General features: G+C 54.6%; 3 protein-coding genes across 3 annotated transcripts; 1 reads left to right on the top strand and 2 right to left on the bottom strand.

Moving 5' to 3' along the window:
* Nucleotides 1–967: 967 nt before the first annotated feature.
* LTHEOB_7122 (Plasma membrane ATPAse) lies at nt 968–3952 on the bottom strand (the record flags this gene model as incomplete). Its single annotated transcript, XM_035516454.1, has 4 exons — nt 968–1014; nt 1071–3195; nt 3254–3484; nt 3542–3952. 4 exons carry the CDS (start codon nt 3950–3952, stop codon nt 968–970), a joined length of 2814 nt encoding a protein of 937 aa, XP_035371569.1.
* A 7161-nt stretch (nt 3953–11113) lies between these two features.
* On the bottom strand, nt 11114–14575 carry LTHEOB_7123 (Hyphal anastomosis related protein; the record flags this gene model as incomplete). The annotated part of the gene is made up of 5 exons (XM_035516455.1): nt 11114–12427; nt 12477–13259; nt 13310–13398; nt 13454–13602; nt 13653–14575. 5 exons carry the CDS (start codon nt 14573–14575, stop codon nt 11114–11116), a joined length of 3258 nt encoding a protein of 1085 aa, XP_035371570.1.
* Nucleotides 14576–16311: 1736 nt separating this feature from the next.
* On the top strand, nt 16312–17572 carry LTHEOB_7124 (Glycoside hydrolase family 43; the record flags this gene model as incomplete). The annotated part of the gene is made up of 4 exons (XM_035516456.1): nt 16312–16635; nt 16702–16905; nt 16987–17248; nt 17370–17572. The coding sequence occupies 4 exons, from the start codon at nt 16312–16314 to the stop codon at nt 17570–17572; spliced, it is 993 nt and encodes a 330-aa protein (XP_035371571.1).
* Nucleotides 17573–21051: the final 3479 nt, after the last annotated feature.

Consider the following 21051-nt stretch of genomic DNA (forward strand, 5'->3'; position numbering starts at 1 on the left):
TCGCGCGACCCCTCGGGAACCCCACCTTCTTTCTTGCGTGAGCGAAAGCGGGCGTCGGCGCTATGACGTAGCCGAGATCGGATCACGGCAGCCACCAAGCCCGCAGGCACATGGCAAACTATCTAGGAGACTATGTAACAGAGAATAAAGGAGCTTCGCCGGAGATCCAGATCGGCCTCGGCCTCGACCAAAGCCGGGACGGACGGGCGAAGCTGCAGCCGCATCCGTCGAGCTCGTAATCCCATACATGCCCAGACCTGAGTCGCTGCCGAGGAATCAAACTTTTCCTCTCCCAACTATGCTCCCACTCTACATAGCAACCAGATCGCTTGCAAACTCCCCAAACCTTTGCTGTGCGTGCTTGACAGCGTAAAATGTCCTGGCCCCACAGGCACCGCTAAAGTGGGCATGAATGCTCGCCGTTTGCGGTCTACAACTGGTGTTGAGGATGCGACTCATGAAACTCTAGTCGTCGCGCTACGAATCCTCTGGATGCATCATGTGGAATAACAAAAGCCCCGCTGTCTCTCTACCTCAATGACAAGGCTGGCCGACGTGAGTTCAGCTCTACTCCCACCACGCCCACTTTCGGTCTGCTGCTGCAATCATCCAAATCACCACTGCAATACACGATGCGCTCAGCGAAGCCTTTCATTGCCTCTATCCATCAATAACTTGAAGAGGTATTACACTAAAGCTCAGGATTACCAACGCGAAAGTGAAAAGGATAAGTCTGCGCCGAAAGGTAGGCTAGAGAGAGAGAGATTTGGCGGGGGGAACATCGCCCCAGTTGCAGACAAAGGATCGTGCTGTTATACACTTCCCTCTTCTCTTTTGTATCCACATGCACATCTTATCCTATCCACCGCCTGCTAAGTCTCCCCCGACTACCGGCCAACTTAATTTGCAATCGAATGGTATAGTATTAAAAAACGAGTAGAAGGACAGGACGCAACGAGCCTCACTTTTAGGCGCTCTTCTCGTGCTGCGTGGACACACGCTGGAGGGAAACAACTGACGATTCGTTAGCAACCTTTGGACAAGCCATCGAGGACCACTCCTGCACTTACCGAAATCTTCGAGCGATCTCTGCTTCTGGTCTTTCTTGGGCGACTTTCCGTGCATGAGGTTATCGAAACCAACACTGTCCTGCAGCAGGTAGTAGACGCCGCCCATGACGCAGAAGACACCAAACGAGTAGATCCAGATACGAACGACAGCCACGATCGACGTCTGGCCGCCAATGAACCAACCGAACAAGCAAAAGAAGGTCGCGATAATATCAACAACCAGGATGGCTCCGGTGAGCTGCCATGACGGAATCGAGCTCCAGAAAGGTCCGTTGGCACGCGTGATGAAGATGAGCCAGTTCTCCGTGAGCGAAATCTGCAGGAAGAGGACTTCATCACGCACACCAAAGTTCTGGACGATACCGCCGGAAATACCCTGACCGGCTGCGTTGGGAAGATCCTGGTAGGGGAACATGGTAGTGAGAGCAATCCAAGTTCCAATAGCCAAGACCACGCCAAGCAGAACCGACATACCCCAAAGCTTGGGCAGATTCCACTTGACAGGCGTCTTGGAGAAAGGCGCGTTGTCGTAGGCGATAGCGAGCGTAGCAATATCGGCGAAAATGGCGATGAAGACGACAAGCTCAAGGTTGAGAGAGGTGTTTAGGATGGCGATCCAGAGACCCAGGAAAATTTCCAAGTGGAGGGACAGAGCAATACGGTACACAACGTACGCGTACATGCGGTGGAAGATCTGGCGGGATGTCTTCAAGGCATCAATAATGGCGGACAAACCAGGCGCAAGGAAGACGATATCGGCAGCAGAACGAGCAGCATCCGAAGCACCCTCGACGGCGATACCGGTATCAGCCTTCTTCAACGAGGGAGCGTCGTTCACACCATCACCCGTCATGGCCACCAGGTAGCCACGCTGTTGCAGGATCTCGACGACGTTGTACTTGTGCTGGGGGAAGACCTCGGCGAAACCGTCTGCAGCCTCGACGAAATCGTAGATGTCGGAACCAGGCATCTCACCGCCACCGCCGAGACCAAGACGCTCGGCGTTGTACACGTTGGTTCCGAGACCAAGCTGGCGGGACGTTTCACGGGCAATACCGACAGCATCGCCAGTCAGCATCTTGATGGAAAGACCAAGCGTCTTGGCTTCGTTGATGGTGCGAGCCGTGTCGTGACGAGGCGGATCGGAACAGGGCATGATGCCCAGAATCTCCCACGAGCTGTCACCACGCTTCCGAGCGACACCGAGAGAGCGGAAACCACGGGTGGCGAACTCGGCGACCTTGTTCTTGTAGGCTTCGTCAATGGCTTCCGGGATGGCGTGATCTTCCTCGACGGTCTTCAGGACGAAGAGTGGAGCGCCTTTGACGCAGACGATGCGCTCTCCCTGAGGTGATTCGACAACGGCTTGCACCTTTTTAGAGACAGGGTCGAAGGGATGGAATTCCAGCACCTTGTACTTGGACAGGACGTTCTTAGCACGAGGATAGTACTTCAGGGATTTCAAGAAGGCTTTGTCGATGGCATCAATACCCTTCTTCTTGCGGGATGCAGCCAAGCAGGCTGTGAGCATGAGGTCCTCGGGTTCAACGCCAGCGACAGTAAACGGCTCGGCCAGCGAGAGCTTGTTCTTGGTCAAAGTGCCGGTCTTGTCGGAGCAGAGAATCTCGACACCGGCCAGCGACTCAATGGCCGAAAGCTTTTGGACAATGGCTTGTTTCTTGGCAAGGTACGCAGCACCGACGGCCATGGTTGTGGTAACGACAGCCGGAAGACCAACGGGGACACCAATGATGGTAATGGCAAGCGTAAACTCCAAAATGGTGACGATAGGGTTTGATCGGTAAAAGGAAGATACCCAGACTACAAGGAGGGTGAAGATGACAAGAACCAGAAGGACGACACCAATACCATTCAGGACCTCGGTGAAATGGCCAGTTCCGGCCTGAGCGGAGGCGACCAAAGACGCAGCGCGACCGACGAAGGTGCTGTCACCGGTAGCTGTGACGACCATGAAGGCTTCACCGCGCTTGATAGCAGAAGAAGCGAAGCAAGTGTCACCCTTGTGCTTGTCGACAGCAAGAGACTCGCCAGTAATGGCAGACTGGTCGACTTGGAGGAAGGCATCTTCGGTGACCACACGGCCGTCGGCGGGGATGATGGTGCCCTGAAGAGCTGCATTAGTACGGGCGATTAGGGCGACCTTGTGTCGCGCGACAACGTACCTCTTCGATCTGGAGGATGTCACCGGGCACAACCTCGGGCGCCTCGATTTCGGTGAGGGCACCGTTGCGGAGAACAGTTGCTTTGAGAGCGAGCGTCTTCTTGAGCTCGTCGACAATGGAACCAGCCTGGAATTCCTGAACAAAACCGACAGTGGCGTTCAGCAAAAGCAGGGCGCAGATGACACCGAAATCAACCCAATCCTGGAGACCAGCAGCGAGGATGGCGGCGGCCTACGAGAGTCAGTGTGTGCAGCGCGGGTGGTAAAAGCTTGTACTTGCCTCCATGACGAACTGAATGGGGCCGACGAAGTACATGAGGAACTTCAGAATGAGATTCTCTTTTTCCTCGCTCATCTGGTTCAGACCGTACTTCTTCCTGCGGGAGAGGACTTCTTCGTTGGAGAGACCGGAGACAGTGCTGGTCTGCAAGAGCTCTTCGGGAACGGGTCGTGCACCGCCGGGCTGGGTCTCCTCTTCCTCGGGGTCGATGTTGGCGTCTTGGGACTCGAGCTCTGCGATGAGCGCGTCCATGTCTTCTTCCTCATCATCGTCGTCGTCATAGTTGCCGCCGGGCTTGGAGGCGGGCAGGTCCTTTGGCTTCTCTTCGTGCTGCTTTTTCTCGTCGTAGCCGCCGGCGGCAGTCTCTTTGCCCAGGGTGTTGCGCGGGGCAGCACCCTCAGAGCTGCTGTTGTCCGCCATGGTGGGCACCAGCTAAGATGCAGTGGAGGCGATGAAGTGCTAAAACTGGGGCGACGAGGCGAAGGCGGGAGGAAGAAGCGCAGACGAGCGAAAGAGGTGGAATGCAGGTTCTGCACTTGGTAAGCGTGGGGCTTTATTTGTTGTGAACGGGAGCTGGGCATTGGGCTTGAGACTGGGTCTTTCAGTGGCGCCTGCTGCACTCGCCCACGGTAGCAAGGGCCCACCCAGGGCAGGAGGAACTTACCAGCGGCACCCGAGGCCCAATGGTGGGCAATTGGTCGACAGCAACCGACGCGCAACAGAGCGAGGCGGGCGGCGGAGGCGACACGGCTCGAGCGAGGGAAGGGCAGCGACGGATGACGAGTGGGAGGGGCAGCGGGCGAGGTTTAAAAGGGCGGGCGCATATATGACGAGCGGGAGCATGACCAGCGAAGCCCTATCGCGCTCTGCCTGCCCTGCGTGTGCAGCGACGAGCTTCGATCCCGCGTGCGATCGCTAGCGCAATCAGCAGCTCTGGTACTCCGCACCTGGCCAGCCAGTCCGCAGCAGCTCACCTCGCTCCGTGCCGCCCAACAAGCATGTGTCGCCGCTCGCTGGCTGTAACGATGCCGCGAACACCCTGGAACCGGATAATACACGCAGCACCCGATTGCTCCCTCACGGCCTCGGAATTCATGCTTAAGCTGCAGCTGCATGCACCGCAGCGAGGCTCCATCGACGCCCGCAGCTGGCCCCGCTCAGCTCTCGTGGACGCCGCAATATAGGCGTCCCCTAGCGCGAGATAATTGACCGTAAAATGGGAAGGATCCAGAAGCTCAAGAGAGGTAAAGATTCTCGAATGCCGCAAGCTTCTCCCCGCAGGAGCTTGGGCCTCCTAGCCGCTAGCGCACCACCCCAGTTCAAACCTCGCGCTGCATCATCTGACTGACTGAGCGAATTCGCCGTCTTTGTAATACTGAACCATTTCAATGCGACTGCCACGCCTTGCCCGGCGGCCTCTGCACGACGCGCCGCTTCCACCCATGGCTCAGCGCCGCAGATGGCGCCTGCCGAGCAGCGTGGACAGCAAGCAGAGAACCATGACGCTAGAGGGAGCTGTGGCTACAGGGATGCCGGCCAATCGTCTCGACGCTCCCGCGGATCCACTTACGACCGGGCGTGCGGGGATAGCGCCGCCGTTATCGACGCCCGCACCTTTATCCTTGCTTTTCCCCTCGCCTGCTCAGCTCTGCGAAACATCAGAAATGAAGCCATTCTTCAGATCGAGAGTTGGCTGCCTCGCCAATTCGCCTCGTGTCATTTCCCCTACCTCCGCGCGTAACGTTGACTGCAGCTTGGCGGATCGACCGCGAGTTCGACAAGGTTTCTTGGCAGCACCTCCGCCGTCTTCGTTCCTCCGGCTCTTATCCATCCTCTTGCCTATCTATTAACACGGTAGCATATTGCTTGTTTCCTCTCCTTGGCTCCTCGAGACCCTGCAACCACTCAGAACACGTCTCAGGAGGGCGGCCGGCTGCTATGGACGTTGCCAACGGTTCGTCACTAGCGCACGGAGGAAAAGCACGCACCCACCATGATCTGCGAGGGATCTTCGTCCCGCTTTCACTTCCGCAGCGGAGCGCAAGCCAAGACTTGCACGTCACTCCATCTCGCATATCCACCTCCAACTCTTCCTCCCACAAGCCTAGTCGCTGCCCTTCTGAGCGGAAGCTGGTCTTGGCCCGCCACCTGTGCCCCCCTCCAAAACCCCAACGCCCTTATCACCGCCGGACCCCAAGCGCCCTGTCCTTGCACTCTGTGTTTGCTTGGCTATTCTCAACCGCTTTTAATGTCTCACTCACGAAACTAACCAGCATCATTCCCTCGCTGACGTCTTGCTCGTGCAACACTCCCCTTTCTTGGCTACCTACCACGCTTTCTACTGGCCCCCTCGCCAGATTCTTGAGATACGCAAACGTATGCACATACCACCTCGCCAAGAATACCAAGACTTCCGCCATACCTTATCACTCAAATCCTCCAAGAACGGGGAAAGGGCGAGAAGCAAGAAATCGGCAAAGTCGACCCGATTGCTTGTTGTACGGCGGAACCATCTATCGAGTCCTCCCGCCGACAATCGCCAAGATCCGTTGCTCCCGCCCGCGCGCGAGTTCTTGCCATGTCTAGGCATCTGTGGCCAAGGCGGGAACAAGATCTTTGCGCTACCCTGCAGGGCGGATTGCGTATTGAGCACAGCCTACAGTCATGTGGTTGGTTCGCATCGCTGCAGCCTCTGACAAATGTTATCTCTTCCACAAACGTCTAATTTTACTCACAGCTTTGGTCGACACTGGTGCCCTGAAGCTTTCTGTAATGCGATCTACGCCATAGAAAATTCCAAGACTGGTTCTCTTGGTATTGTAACAAAGTCGAGGTGATTGGAGCTATTTCACGGATGCCCTTGCTCCACATATACGTTGTGCAGTTACCGCGTCAACAGCCGGAAACGCTAAGCGAACCCACCTCGTACCATCGTTGCGAGTGTCCCATCCATGGATGACTGTGAGGCCACATATCACAAAAAGCTGACTTTCATTCCACTTTTCGGCATCTCTTTCGTTTCTTCCTCCTTCTAAGCAGCCGCAGACTCAACTCAGCTTTGACAAATCCTGTAGTAAACTTTCTGTTTCTCAACTTTTACGACTGACTTATATTTTCATGTTCCAGCTACTCCAAGTTCCCCAGTTTTGAGATAATCATAGCTTGTGCTGACCCGGAAGTTACGTCATCATCCCTCTCACGCAAGTAGCCTCCAAACGACACTACCGAGTGTTCTCCACCAGCCTTCATGTCCGTAACAACAATCTCCGTACAGAGGGATGCTCCAGATGATGGCTAGCGCGAGAAATAGCAGGGCCCTACAACATAGCGAAACTATGTCTCTGTCCCTTTGTTTTTTTTTTTTTTAAAAAAAAAGGAAAATGAACAAACACGGGTCGTTGAAGCTATCATCCAGATATGAATGTAGAATTGATAACTGTACATTCACGTCCGGACGATAGTTTCAACTACCCATGCCATGAGCGAAAAATCAATTCACGTTAGCCTTCAGCTGTAATACTCCCCCCGTACTACTAGTGTACTACAACGGCCGATAACGCGCCAGAGATGATCATTTAGTTTGTGATCTCTTGCATGACTATCAAAGACCGTCAGGATCTATTCTCTCACGTCCCTCCACGTAGGTGCAAAAAAAAAAAGATCCTCCGTAATTATCTTTGAGAGAAACGGCACTTGATTTACGTAGGCAGCAGTAGCTACTGTCCGGACGTGGATGTGGAATTATTAAATATACATCTACGTCCGGATGGTAGCTTCTGCTACCTATGTGACAAGCTTGGATGCGTATGGAAATTAGTTCCAGTGGATCAGATCTTTCAGTCGCACTGTGACTCTTCCCTCTTCATTCCCAGCACCGCTCCCACGAACGCCATTATCTCCAGTTCCACCTTCATTTCCAGTTCGTTCGGCTACGCTCACCCTCATATCCGCCGACAAAAAAGATCAGCAAGCCCCTACAGAAGTATAGTGCCAGATGACGTGACCAGGCCAGCTGCTTGAACCCGAAATCAACATGTAAACGACGACAATCGCATGAGACTTTGTTCTGGCGAGCTGCGTATCTTCTCTATATATATATGGGATGTCCCCTTAAAACCTTGTTTAATCGAAAATCCTGAAAGTAGACCAGCCATCATCTACTGCTAAGACCTGATTGCAAAGAATCCACTGGCTTCTCTTCGGATAGGGCTTGCTCACTTCATCCAGATCTATCATTCACGTCTCGAGCACGTCTATTGACAGAATTGTATTTGAATTGCCCGCGGGGCTGCATCAGAAGTGATTGATGATGACAAAGAGAGGCATCACTCAAAAGTGATGATTAGCATAAACGGCTCCTCCAAACCAGCATCAATGTTGCGCCTGACTTTGAAATCCTGCCGGCCACAATGTGACGGACCGCGCCAGAAGCGCCTAGTGGGAAGGTTCCTGGCTTATTTCCCAGTTACCTCAGGAGGGCAACGTGGAATTCATCGATCACTGTCGGTTCTCGCTTTTTCGGTACAACATACCGCCCAGCAAATCAACTCCTAGATACATTAGCAACCCAGCTCCACGAAGGAACGGTTCATCTGCGCTCTCTTCTCACAAGACCACATAATTGACCGTATTGTGAAGTCACGAGGGGCAACTGAGAATCATACCGCCTGCTCCTGATACCTGCAGCTCCCTGCTTCGGGCATGTGTAGGCAGGCAAGCGGCAGATAAATCCGTGCTTTCATGGCTTGCGAAATCGATGTAACTCCACCACAACGCTTTCAGATTTTCAGAGCTGCTTTCATCCCTATCGTAGCTACAGAGGACACTGGCTCCGCTCGTTGTTTATCGGACCTTACCACGCCCGATACATACCCAGTTAAAATAGTTTTTCCGAAGTAGAACTGTCGCAATCAGAACTTTACCTCATGGCCAATGGTGAGTAGCATATTAAGTTCTGCAGATCCGCATCATGTTGTTGATTTGTTGAGGCGCTGCAGAAGAACAAATTGCTGATTGACCCATCTCTCGCTATTGGTATTTTGCAGGCAAATTGTATAACCGGAGACCAAACAGACAAAGTGTTGGTATCGTTGCGATCTGCTCATGGTCACGCGGTAATTTTTCTTGATCATAAGGCTACAAGATTCCGTTCCATCCAAGGACGTTAAATATTTTCGTTAGAACAAGTAGACCATCCGACTTGGTGACTGGAGGAGCGCACCCTAAGTCTAGGCAGCGGCTGACAACACGTACGCACGTGTGCTGTATCATTGCACGCGACCCGAACCGTAGTAATTACCCCTCGGGCCCGCGCCGCCCTTTTCCAGCACCCGCCCACGCGCGCATCAGCCAACCCCGCGGACCATCCTATTTAAAGGCCATCTTTGACCATACTGGATTACTGGCTTTAGGCGGGTGATACTCTTTTCTAGAGGACTTAAAGGAGAGCACATTCTCTGCTTTGGCTGCGCCTCGTTTGCGTGATACTGGCACTCCCTACCGCATTGTTCCTTTGCCGCATCTTGCTGGATACTTTGTGGAGATTCCGGCTAGATGATATAGAGCTTTACCCTCTGATAATGATGATCAGCAGCATTGGCAGTTCGTGAGGATCTTCGTGAAGAAAAGGTTCCGCTAAGGATCATTTACGTTGTAATTGACCGCTCGGCCCTAAAAATTCCATGAGATACTCGAAGCGCCCGCCAAGTGAAGCGTTGAAGTGTTATGACCGGAAAGTCGCAGAATCGAACGGATATAGCTCGCAGTAATCCGATTGCGATCAGACGAGTTCATCAAGATTGTGTTCAAGTCCGCGAGCTACATTAAAGATATAGTCGGTACGATCTTATCGAGACCAAGTGCTCCTCTCACGAGCCAGCTACCCTAACTCACTCTCACTGTCCCGCGAGTGTCGGTGTGCACTCGCCTGACAGGCACGTAGTGCTCTGAAATGCCCCAGAGACCCTGTGCAGATGACAAACATGGTATTGCTTCCTTGAAAAGATATAAAGAAAAGATGCTCTCGACTGGATTCTTGATATGTCTTATCGCGGGGTTCAGACACTGGTGGATCAAATTCAGTGACCTCGTTCACTACTGTGGGCGTTTCGGGTTCTAAACAGTAATCAGGCACGGGGTGGTGTGTGTGTGGATACGCTCTATTTGCCCTGATGAGAGTGAATTCAACCTTCATCATCAATCCATTTCGATGGAGATGGCCCTGAGAAAATGGCCCTGAGAAAGGGAAAATAAAGATGGGTTTCAATTTTTCCAGATGATATCGTCCAGCAGAGACTGCTCATGTGAGCCCAAGCGAATATAAAGGCCCTGGAAGCTGCAACGATTGGAATCACGCGCAACACCAAACCAAGTAGTAAATTTCGCTGTGATGCTTCTGCAACTAGCAGGTGACATTGGCCTATGTGCAAATACAGGATTACGAAGCGAACTCGAACCATAATTTTATACAGCTCCCCTCAGTGGCCAAGCCTCCGGCACAGTGCACCTCCCAAGCCAGCACGGCATCCATGCGTGTGCCCTGGAAACTCTTTCATCAGCTGCGCCCCAGATCACATTATCTCTGAAAATTTTTCCAGAACAGCTGCCCCGCCATCTCCCATGTCCCGGACCCTCGTGATGCAGAATCCTCAGCCGATGAATGTGAATATAATGCACCATTGCGGCTTGCAAGTCGGTGTCTGTCAAGACTGGTTTCTGTTTCAAAAATAGCAAATATCGAAGAAGAGTTACTGGGGCGCTCGGCACATGCGCAAGGTTTTTACTTTTTCGCTCTTGTTGCTCGAGCACAGGTCCTGAAGCAGAGATTCGGTTTTGACCCCAGGCGTATCTTCTCAGAACGGTGAAGAGTAGTAAGATCGACTGATGATTGTCTTCTTCAGCAAACAAAAGTGGCAAGCTACACTTCACATTAAGTCAAACGGTATGGCAAGCAATGATACGAGTGGCAACATATCTTGCGGAGGCGCCGAAGCGAGCGCGCAGTAGATATCTGTTTCTCTTGCGTTAGCTACAAGCATACAACGCACGATACTTGCAGAAGTTGAGAGTGAAGGCAAGGAGACAGACGGCCCGGTCCGTCTTTTAAAGCAATGATGGTGCGCCAAACAAACCATGTCAGCATCATGTGCCTTCCACAACAGCGCACGACACTAGTAACATCAACAGCAGAAACTAGTCACCACACCCACACGAACCCAGGAAACCCAATCTCCACACTTTTCTCCACCCTTGGGTCGTAACGTCACACACCCGCTTGTCACCACGTCGCCGAAACCCGGGAATCCATTTCTTTCAAGAAACCAGCACGAGCATTCTTCTCTTGCATTAGAAACCTATAAGACACTCCGCCTCGACCTCCCCCTTACGGAAAGGAGAAGAAAAGGACCGAGGCCAACGCGCCCTCGTGCATTCCATCGAGAGAGCCTCACCCGCGCTGTACAACGATCATCCACAATTTCTTTTTCCCGGGGTATCAATTCGAAACCCACAACCCACCATTACCACCTGCCTGCTCCCTCCCATTCGTCCTCCCCACCAAGCCTTAGTTCAGCTCAGCTCAGCTCAGTATCCCTGCCACTGGCCACCATCCACCGGACCGCCCTCCCACTGGACATCGACATCCTGCCCGTCGCCCATCCAAGCCCCCTGGCCATCATCGACCGCCATAGCCGCGGCCGACCACCCCATCTTCTCCAGCTCCCTGCGGAAGAAATCCTGCTCGCGATCGAGCACGCCCCTCTCCGCACCCAGCCGCTCGGGATACCTCTTCAGGTTAAACCAGTGCGTCAGCGCGCGCAGGGCCTGCTCGAGCGGCACGCTCTCGTCCACATCCGCATCAACATCGCTGCCAGCCAACCAGTCGTCCCTTAACTCGGGGCGGCAGTGCAGGTAGACGGCGGTGATGACGCGCATGTTGCTCTGGCGCCACTTGCGGCCGCAGTAAGGGACCTGATTCTTGAACAGCTTGAGCGTGTAGAGGCGCAGCTCCGGCTGCGGGATCTTCAGCGCCTTGCGCAGGTACTGCGACGACTTGTACTGCACGAGCATGAGGTTGCGGTGCGCCTTTTCCTTGCACACCTTCTGCATGATGCGCACCAGGTTGATGTTGGTGAAGAAGTTGCGCCACGAGAACGACGTGATGGGTTCCAGCGGCAGCTGGTTGAGCGGCATGCCCAGCTCGTCGACCTCGGGCAGGCCGGTCGTGTTGTTGAGCCCGCCACCGTTGCCGTTGATGTTGTTGTTTGGAGAGGACGACGCGCCGACGTCGCCAGGGGCTTCGTCGGCGAGGTCTTGGTGCTCGTCAGCGAGCATGTCGTCGGAGTGGCGCCGCCTGATGGGTGGGGGTGCCGCCTCGTCGGGCTCATCATCAGCTTCTGCAGGTGGTGCTTCGGTGATGGGGCCTCCTTCCTTGGCACCCTCACGGGAGTGTGTGCGGCAGAAGGTGAAGAAACTCAGGTCTTCTCTATCACATCTGTAGTTGATGACCTTCTCAATCTCCTGCAACTGGAGCAGTTTGAGGGTCAGAGGGATGTAGTTGGAGTCCACCAGCAATTGTGTCAGATACTCCATCTTCAACACGTGAGACAGCTTGAACCATTTCAGGAGCAGGATAAGAATGCCGGATGCAGCTTTATCTTGAATCTCCTCCATCCTCATTCTGTCCAGGTCCTCAAGCGGAATTTTTGAAATGTCGGGCAAAGTCCCGTTGAGGCCACTATCCGGTTTGTTCATTGGGTTGCTGCTTTGATTCTCCTGAAAGCCACCGGCGGACATGGCGTTGAGGTTGCTGTTCTGCAGTGCAAGTGTTGCCAAGTGAGAAAGGAAGGTCCTGAGCAGGACAATCACTAACGATTGCAAGTGCGGAAGGACAGTCGCCTTTTCCATATTAGCAACAATGAACCAGTGTCGGACCAGGGATACTTACATAAAACTTCTCAACTTGATCAAGCTTGGCAGCGACTCGATCATCAACCTTCTCTTTTTCGAGCACGAGACCTTCAAGCCTGCCATTGAGGTCGAACGGATCGACGTCGTTGTCAGAGCCTGTCCACCCACGCTCGTACTTCATGAAAAGTACGCGCTCTTCCCAGAGCTGCTTCATTGCCCGCGTGGCACGCATCCTCTTGGCAAACAGTTCTGCAGCTTCGATGATGGATGTAGGAATGTCACTCCCTTCCCACTTTCGTCCGACGAGCATGTCTTGAAGGTCAGTCGAGCCCTTACCACCGAGGTTGTTACTAGATTCGTCCAGGGGTGGATACAGGAAGGGGAAAAGTTGGTTGGTCTGGTAGTTCTGTTTCTTCCCTCCCTTGCCTCCAGGGCCAGCAGGTGACGGTGGTGGCGAGGGTGCTGGAGTTGCAATGTGAACGGGCTGATGTAGGATCGAAGTTCCGCTGCCCACATTGGAGATGCCAGGGCCAAAGGAATTCGCTTCTGAGACCTTGCTAGGGTGGTTCTTCAAGGGCGGCAGGATGGAGTTGTTCTCGGGCTCCAGCGGGAAGAGGGGTTGTGGTGGGTTGTATGCCGGGTACTTGGAACTGATTTCTTGGCGGAAAACGTGATAGTCAAGGGGGGACGCTGTGATGATAGGCTGGCCGCGGTTGTCTGCGGTCTCTTCTTTTGGATCGCGGAAAGTTGCCTTTAGCTCCTCGACTTCTTTGAGACCGCCAAAGTTCACCAGCATGGCTTTCCAGGTTAGGAGAAGAATCTGTCATATGTCAATGCAAGGTTTATACTGGCGCAGTAACTAGGTCTTACCTTGTGTAGCGGAGGACCAATTGAATCATCCCATCGTAAACTCGTGATAATCTCGATCATGAACACAACGACGTTCGGATCTAAGTGAGCTGCGAAGGGGAGTCAATGGATATGAAGGAGATGGCGTGGTTTGAAGAGGCTTACTAAGACTTTCGTAGAGACGAGAGGGCTGCTGCTCAGTGCGGGCAACTTCGTAGAACATGTGCATAAGAGTAAGGGAGCACCACAGCTCTCTCCTGTCAGAGTCTTTGTCCTCTTGCGGGGCGATCTCTTGCTCGACGACGTCGGTTGCGCTTGGACCACGTTAGTTGCAGGCGGAGGAAGAAGGCGGACATCAACTCACAATTCGCGCAGACAGGCGCCACGGGCTACATCATAAATGGGTCGAATGCCGTCACACTCATGAATCATCTGAACTCCATTGCGAATCCAGTCTATTTGCACCTCTGACTTGACGTAACTTGAAGGCTTGCCGGCATCATTGGCCGGTGAAGATGGGGCCTGTTCTTCTTCGGCAGCAGACGTGCTCGTTTCGAGCCCAGCAGTCTCATGCCAGCAGCCCAGGGCAATATACACCAGAGCTTCCAGGCTCCGCAACCGCATTTCCTTGTTGTCGGTCTGCGCCAGGTTGGAAATCAATTTACGTGTGAGCTGGTCTCTCAGCGCGGGGTCGGCCTTGACCCAGTCCATCTCGCCCTGTTCATAGGCAGCCAAATTTGATAGCGTGCCATCCTCGAGGGCGACCCATTCCTCGACGAAAGAAGCCTGGGCCTTCAGTAGCATTGCCTGCTCCTCGACGCTGTAGGAGAACCATTCTTCAATTTCAACCTCGAATGAAGCGGCGTCCTCGTATTCGAATGCGTAGGGAGTGGGCTCGACCTTGGGCATGTCGGTGACCAGCTTTTTCAGCTGCAGCAGCGACAGGGAATCGGTGGGCTGGTGGCCCGGCTCGAGGGGCGGGGCGGGGGGAGCGGGCGGCGGAAGACGCTGCGGGGCGGGAGCAGACTTCTCGCGCTTGAGGCCGGGGCGCTTGGGCAGAGCGACGCCGTCGGCAGAGGGCTGCGGCTGGGAGCCATCCAGGTTCTGCTGCTCGGGCGCGTCGGGCCCCGGTTTGACGGCTGTCTCTTCGAGTTGCGGGTCTGCGGCCGGATCCGGAGGTAGGGCCATCATGTCGGCCTCGTCGACACCGACAGGCACCTGAGGCGCATTGTCGGACGCAGCCTCAGCTGGGTCGGAGACGGGAATGTCGGCAGCAGACGGATCCATGGTGGTACGGTCGCGTTCGTACGGACGAGGGTAGTGAAGGCGGTCGCGAGACAGCCAGCGCGCTGCTGGGGCGCGGCTTAGGGCGGCATGTGGACGACACGGCTGGATTGGCTAGGCGTGAGAGGGGCAGGGCGGGCGCGCAGTCGGGCGTGCCTGTTTGCGCCGGTGTGGGAGATGTTTGTGGTGGTGGGTGCTGCTGTCCGACGTGGGACACCTCGAGCAGCTCGCGCGCACCGACCGACTGACGCAGGCGCCAGGCGACGAGGCACCGGGCCATGACTCGCTTCGCCGCCCGCGACGAACGACCGACTACACCTCACCTCCATCTCTTCGGACCCCACGCCGACCGCAAAATTCTTCTCGGCTATCGCCGCTGTCAGAATCGCCGCTTGCCCCTGTGCCCCTCTCACTCTCGACAATGGCTGCCTGCTTGGACCAAGGCCGAGCCCCCTCCGACCAGAGCGCGCCGTGCTTACAGCGCATGAGTGGTGCAGAGCTCTGGCATGCGTTGTTCCTGAGGTGCTTGGGAGGCGTCGTCATTGGTGATACGCTCGACGAGGCGCCCACAGACGTGCTCAGGGCTGTTGGTCGATGTCATGGTGCCCGGGATGCTGTCAGACAGCGAAAGAACGTTGCACCGCCCCGAATCCTTGTGCCGCACGCCCACTGGTACCCACCCGCTCGCTCAAATCTCCTTGCGCGGATCGCAGTCGTGGCTGATGGGAGCGGCGAGTGGCTGCCCGGATCCTTCGCCGGCATCAAGCAGCATTGACGGCGCCTGCCTGAGCTTGGCCGCGGCTGAGGCGCCTGTGGTTCTCGTGCCGGACATGCCTGCAGAATGGGCTGCTTTGCATGCGGTGCGTCGACTCGGCGCAAACTTCGGCATGATGCGCGCTCGTGCAAAAGGAGCCACTTTCCGGGAGGCCTGCCCCGATTCCTAGATCGCCCGCTGCCACCGCCTGCTTACCTGGCTCAGCCTTGCCGGCGATCAGCGGGGCGTCTCGTCGTTGGGCGGAGCTTAGCTAAGTTCGAGTCGGCCTGCACCTGCTCACGGGATCCTCTACCATCTTCTTCCCCCGCGTGCTGCTCAGGCACATGGCGGCGTGGCGCGCCAGCCCTTGCCGTCACCCGCTCTCTCGAGCAACATGCATACACCGCCTCCAGCAAGTTTTGCCTCCATGTCGTGCCGTGGCGAGCATCCACATCCCTGAGACAGCCAAGCATTGCAGCAACAGCAGCCGAGCCAATATCAGTGGGGACCCGCCGCTCAAGTAAGACCTTGTTGGCCTCTGCGCGTCAGCCAAACACCTTGCCCGCCTGCTCGGCAGTGCTACGGAGGATGGCATGGCCGTCACTGCCACATGGCCCTGCCCTGGAGGATGCTGCTTGGCCTCGGCCGCGGTGCAGACTCCTCCACCGCCCAAGTCACCGCGCCGAGTCCGCTTCCATCCCTAGGCCGGTCAAGACGGTCACAATGCTCAATTTCCACATGCTTGGCGCCCCGTGATCTATTTTGGTGTTCAGTTGGCCTCTTGCACGCTGACCTCTCCACCGCTCGTAAGCGGCGCAACTGGGTGCGTTCTGCATGCACTCTCTCTTTGTCAAAGTACTTATAAGCTCCTGCTGTCCTCCGTCAATGTCCCTCATTCCACAAGCCCTTCGCATCGGCCTGGACTCCCTTGCTCGCAGAGTATATATCTCTTCCCTTCTTGTATTTTCTCGCACATACATCCAAGATGCTGCCTTCCCTTTCCGCCCTCGGTGCAACCGCACTGCTGTCGATATCCTCTCTTGTCAGTGGACTTCCAGTAGAGAAGCGTGCTGTAGCCGGTCCCGTCATCGGCTCAAACTTTCCCGACCCTTCTATCATCCGCGTCGGCAACACCTGGTACTCGTTTGCCACGAACAATAACGACGGCTCTGGCAGCACTCATGTGCAAATTGCTAAGTCCTCCGACTTCAACTCCTGGACATTATTGGGCAAGGATGCTCTTCCCAACCTGCCTGGCTGGGTTTACGCCGCAAACCCCGCCGTTTGGGCCCCCGATGTCATCCAGAATGTATGCACTCTCACCTCATCCCTGCTTCCCAATTGGGAAATGATGCTGACACGAATGCTCGTTTAGGATGCTGGCAAGTTCGTGATGTACTTCGCTGCCTCGCGCAACGACAAGTTTCACTGCACTGGTGTTGCCACCTCGGACAACATTGAGGGTCCTTACACCCCTCAGTCCGACCCTTGGGTCTGCCCGCTCGACCAGGGTGGCGCTATCGATGCCTCTGGTTTCCTTGACTCTGATGGCTCCCGTTACGTTACCTACAAGATTGACGTGAGTTGCTTATAATCTTACTTTCAGCCTCAATTGCTCGCCCCTCCAATCAAGGCTTATGCTGATCTATTTGTGTAACAGGGCAACGCTCTTGGCAATGGTGGTGTTTGTGGCAACACTAACCCTCCCATTCACTCGACGCCCATCATGCAACAGAAGGTCGCCGGCAACGGTATCGACAAGATCGGCAGCCCTTACCAAGTCCTTGACCGCGACGACAACGATGGTCCGCTCGTTGAGGCTCCCAGCATCGCGAAGCTGCCCGATGGCCGGTACGTGCTGTTCTTCAGCTCGAACTGCTTCTATTCGATCAACTACGACGTGACGTACGCCATCGCAGACAGTAAGTTTCTCCCCTATGCTTCTAATATCAAATTTCCACCACGTTGCATACACGCCAGTCCATTGGGACCGGCGTGGGCGAGACCCACGAAATTATGTATATTAACGCGTGATATCAACAGAGGTTTCCGGCCCGTACACCAAATACGGCCCGCTCTTCGTCTCTCAAGGAAAGCACGGCTTCTGGTCGCCCGGTGGCGCCAGCATCGCCGGTGACGCCACTCACCTTGTCTTCCACTCGTACAACCCGGGTGGTTCCGACACCCGCGCCATGTACACCGCAACCCTGAAGTGGGAGGGCAACTTCGCCAACGCCGAAGCCTAAGGGGCGAGCGGTGGGAAGACGAGGACGAGAAGCACGATCACGCAGTCACGAATTTCCTTTTCCGGCATCATTTCATTTTGGTTTTCCACACGTTCATGGTCATATGACCGCGAAGGAGCCGTAGCATGCGCGCATGGTACGGCTCTTCTTCGATCCGGCGCGATGTCTACCCTTCGGCCTATTACCACGCTTCGGCCCCAAAAGAACGACTCTAGAACAAAAGTCCCCACTCTTTTTCTTCCCTGTCTGACCGGGGAGGGAGAGAGAAGTGACTCTTCTTCGAAGCGGGGTCGAGATCTGGCTTTCCTACCGCATTCGGCCGCTTTTTGCGGGGGAGCGGACCTTTTCCGCAAAGGTCGCGCATACGCTGCAATCCTTCCGCTGTTGCAGCAGTGGCTGACCACTGCTGCTCAGCAATAGGGCTCGCAGCGCTGACGAAGTGACGACATCGTGCATTTCACTTTTTCTCCTTTCCGCTGTTACCTTTGCAGCATTTTCTCAGACGAGCGAGGAGCATTATTGTTTTCTGATCCTTCTTGCATGGGTTGGGGATGGGTTTTGCATGTGAGGGTCGGTTGTTGGGTCGGTGAGGATCTTCTCTTGGCATTATACCTTTTCTTCATTCTTATTCGGACGTCTCGCGTCTGCGAACGTCCGGGGATCCTGGGTTTTATTCTTCGAGCGGCACGGCGATGCTGATACCCCCTTATTTGCTTTGAACTTTTTTTTCCTTGTCATGACCGCGGTACGGACGATACCCGACGACAGTCGCTTGAGCATACGTACTTGTTTGTAGTTTCTAGTGTTATACATTTGGCAATCACTTCAACCTTGTTGAAGTGATGGCGAAGAAGAATGCATAGGAGACGTACTTTTCATTCCATTTTGGAGCGTAATCGCCGAAGCTTGGGTGCTTAGTGAGGATGTGTAACTGCCGCTCGTTTCGCGCCGATCAGGCGGGGGATGCGCTGTAGTTAATCCTTTCGCTCGGGTTTGAGTTTATCTCAGTATCACATCTTCGCTTCTACTTGCTTTTTTGCTCGCCGAATCGCCTTCATTTCCCGTTGAGGAATTGCCGACGCCGATCGCCGTTGCGCCTTTCGAAAGACAATTAAAAATCAAGGCGGAAGTACGATGATGTCGCACACCTTTTTTCGATTTTTCCTTTCGATATACCACGCTGCTGTGCGATGCTGTTGCCTGCCTCTCTCACTCGTAGCCCTGAGCAAATGACCGGTCGCCACGAGCCACCGGCCCGAGGGGTGGGCAAACCACATTGTAGCTAACTACTCAAAACAGTCAACTCGCCGAAGCGCCACCAGAATTTCGAACAACACAGAGACAAGAAAGAAATGTTACGTTTCCTTTGCCCGCGTGATGTGCGTTGGTCGTCGATTCCCCCTCTCCAGCCCTACAACACGCCTCACTCACTCACCACTACTTCCCAACCCTGCACGAGACCCGAGTGTAGAAATAAATTAAAAAGGATCGCGCGCTGAGCTGTCCGATGAAGCAAAGTCATCATATGATGTGAGGGGCGTGGGACGGGGTTACATTTGTTAGCCTTATACCCGACCCTGTCCATGCGCCACCGCTAATGGCGCAATATATACCAAGGCTTAAGCTTGAAATGAGTCGTGAAGTGCGTGCACGGTTGTAGTTTGTTGCGGTGCGGGGGAGAAGGGAGCGCGTGCGTGGCGGGAAGTCTCTAAGCTATATGCTTATTTCGTTAGCTTCGCGCACCCCCCGCCGGCCGCCTGACCGGCGGGGTCTTGTTTGCCTGAGGTGGAGGATTTTTGCGCGCCTGATGGGAAGGAGGAGGAGGAGGCTGAAAGCCCAACGAAAAGGGAGTGTGGATTTTTTGGTCGGATGAGGAGATGACTGACGGCCTTGCGGTACGTGGGCCGTGAGAAGGGGGAAAAAAAAAAAAAGCAAATGTGGCTGCATGGCCCGAAAGGAGCATTATTACACAAGTGGTGAGCAGTAAAGGCCCAGATGCATTGATTCTCGCAAGGTATGACGTCTGTTTGCTTCTGTTTGTCCTACCACACCGTTCGGTAGTGCACTGCTTGTCTCATTGGCTGTTCCCTGTCGCCACATGCGACATGCGACAGAAGAAATAGGGTCTTGGATTAAATTAACGAAAGGCACATGGCCAACATCTGCCGTGGTCAGTCAGCACCTGAAGGTACACATCACGCTCCGCAACCTATAGCGCCAAGCTATGCTTTTTGCACGCATCCCCGACACCGTCCGAACCTCGATGCCGACAACGGAGCTGCCTCGATCAGCCCAAACTTCTACTAAGATCGTGGCTGAGAAGAATTTCGCTGCTGGAAGACCCACTGACTACAAGGCGGTCAGAAGTAGCAGCATGCTACATCGAGGGCCGGGCAGTTCTAGTTCTGCGCGGTGCCCAAAGGTACCGCTACAGCGAACGTAGGAACAAGCATGCGCTCTGGCGCGTGGCGCTTCCCCCATGGGGGACCCGTTGCCTAGTACCAAGTACCCAAAGGAACGCCGGTCCCAGTCGCGGTAGTGGGGAAAGAGGGTCACCGGTCAGCTGTGGTTCCTTCTCGGCCACTAGCTGCTAGTCCACCCGGGCGCCTACCTAGTAATGCACAACAGATTGCGCCCACGTGCGTGCGTGATCTTTCCGTGCATTGTACCCTCGTGATCCCGTTTTTGGCGCCGGGCCGATGCGGAAGAACGGCGGCGCTGGGGTCACTCCCGATGGCCGCCAGCGCTTCGACGACCGGTGCCGCCTCCGGCACGGACGCTATGCTTTTTTTTTTAATTCCCCGGTTCCACTCTTGCTTCGATTCTCTGGTTCCGGGATATCGTAGCGTGAGGGACATTTCGGTTTTTTTTTCCTCTCTCTCTCCGATCATGCTTCACTCTTCCGAGGCCAGAGAATGACCGAGTTCACTATCTTGGCGGTATGTGTCTTGTAGTATGGTCACATAGCGAATTCTTCTACCTTACCTCATTGACAGTGAAAACATGTGAAAGACTGGTAGAGTCGGCCCGCAGAGCACTGCTCGCAGAACCTACCAGATGCCAAATACTTGGCATTACCATTCCGGTCGAAGGGAAAAGGGAAGAGAAGAAAGGCGTCGGTTTCACGGAAGAAGAAATGAGGAATTGATGTTGTAATGAATATGGCAGTCAGAGAGGGCCGAGGCTTGTTGTGCCACGGTTTGCCCCTTCCTCGCCACTGAGCATTTAATCTCCTCAACGCATTCCAACAGGTACATCAAGGTCCCATACAGAATGGTACCACATGAATTTTCTGTTCACTCACTTCATACAGTGTTGTAGTTACCACCCGGATGTAAGTTTGGCATTGGCAAGTATATACCCGCGACCGGAGGATAGCTTCCACTATCTATAGATGTCGTTCCTCGTGGGGTAAAAGAAGCTGAGGTAGGCTGCAATACGTCCTCTGTACAACACAGTGGTCCATCTCAACATAGCCG

Source organism: Lasiodiplodia theobromae (assembly GCF_012971845.1).
Source record: "Lasiodiplodia theobromae strain AM2As chromosome Unknown scaffold_21, whole genome shotgun sequence".
NCBI classification, from domain to species: domain Eukaryota; kingdom Fungi; phylum Ascomycota; class Dothideomycetes; order Botryosphaeriales; family Botryosphaeriaceae; genus Lasiodiplodia; species Lasiodiplodia theobromae.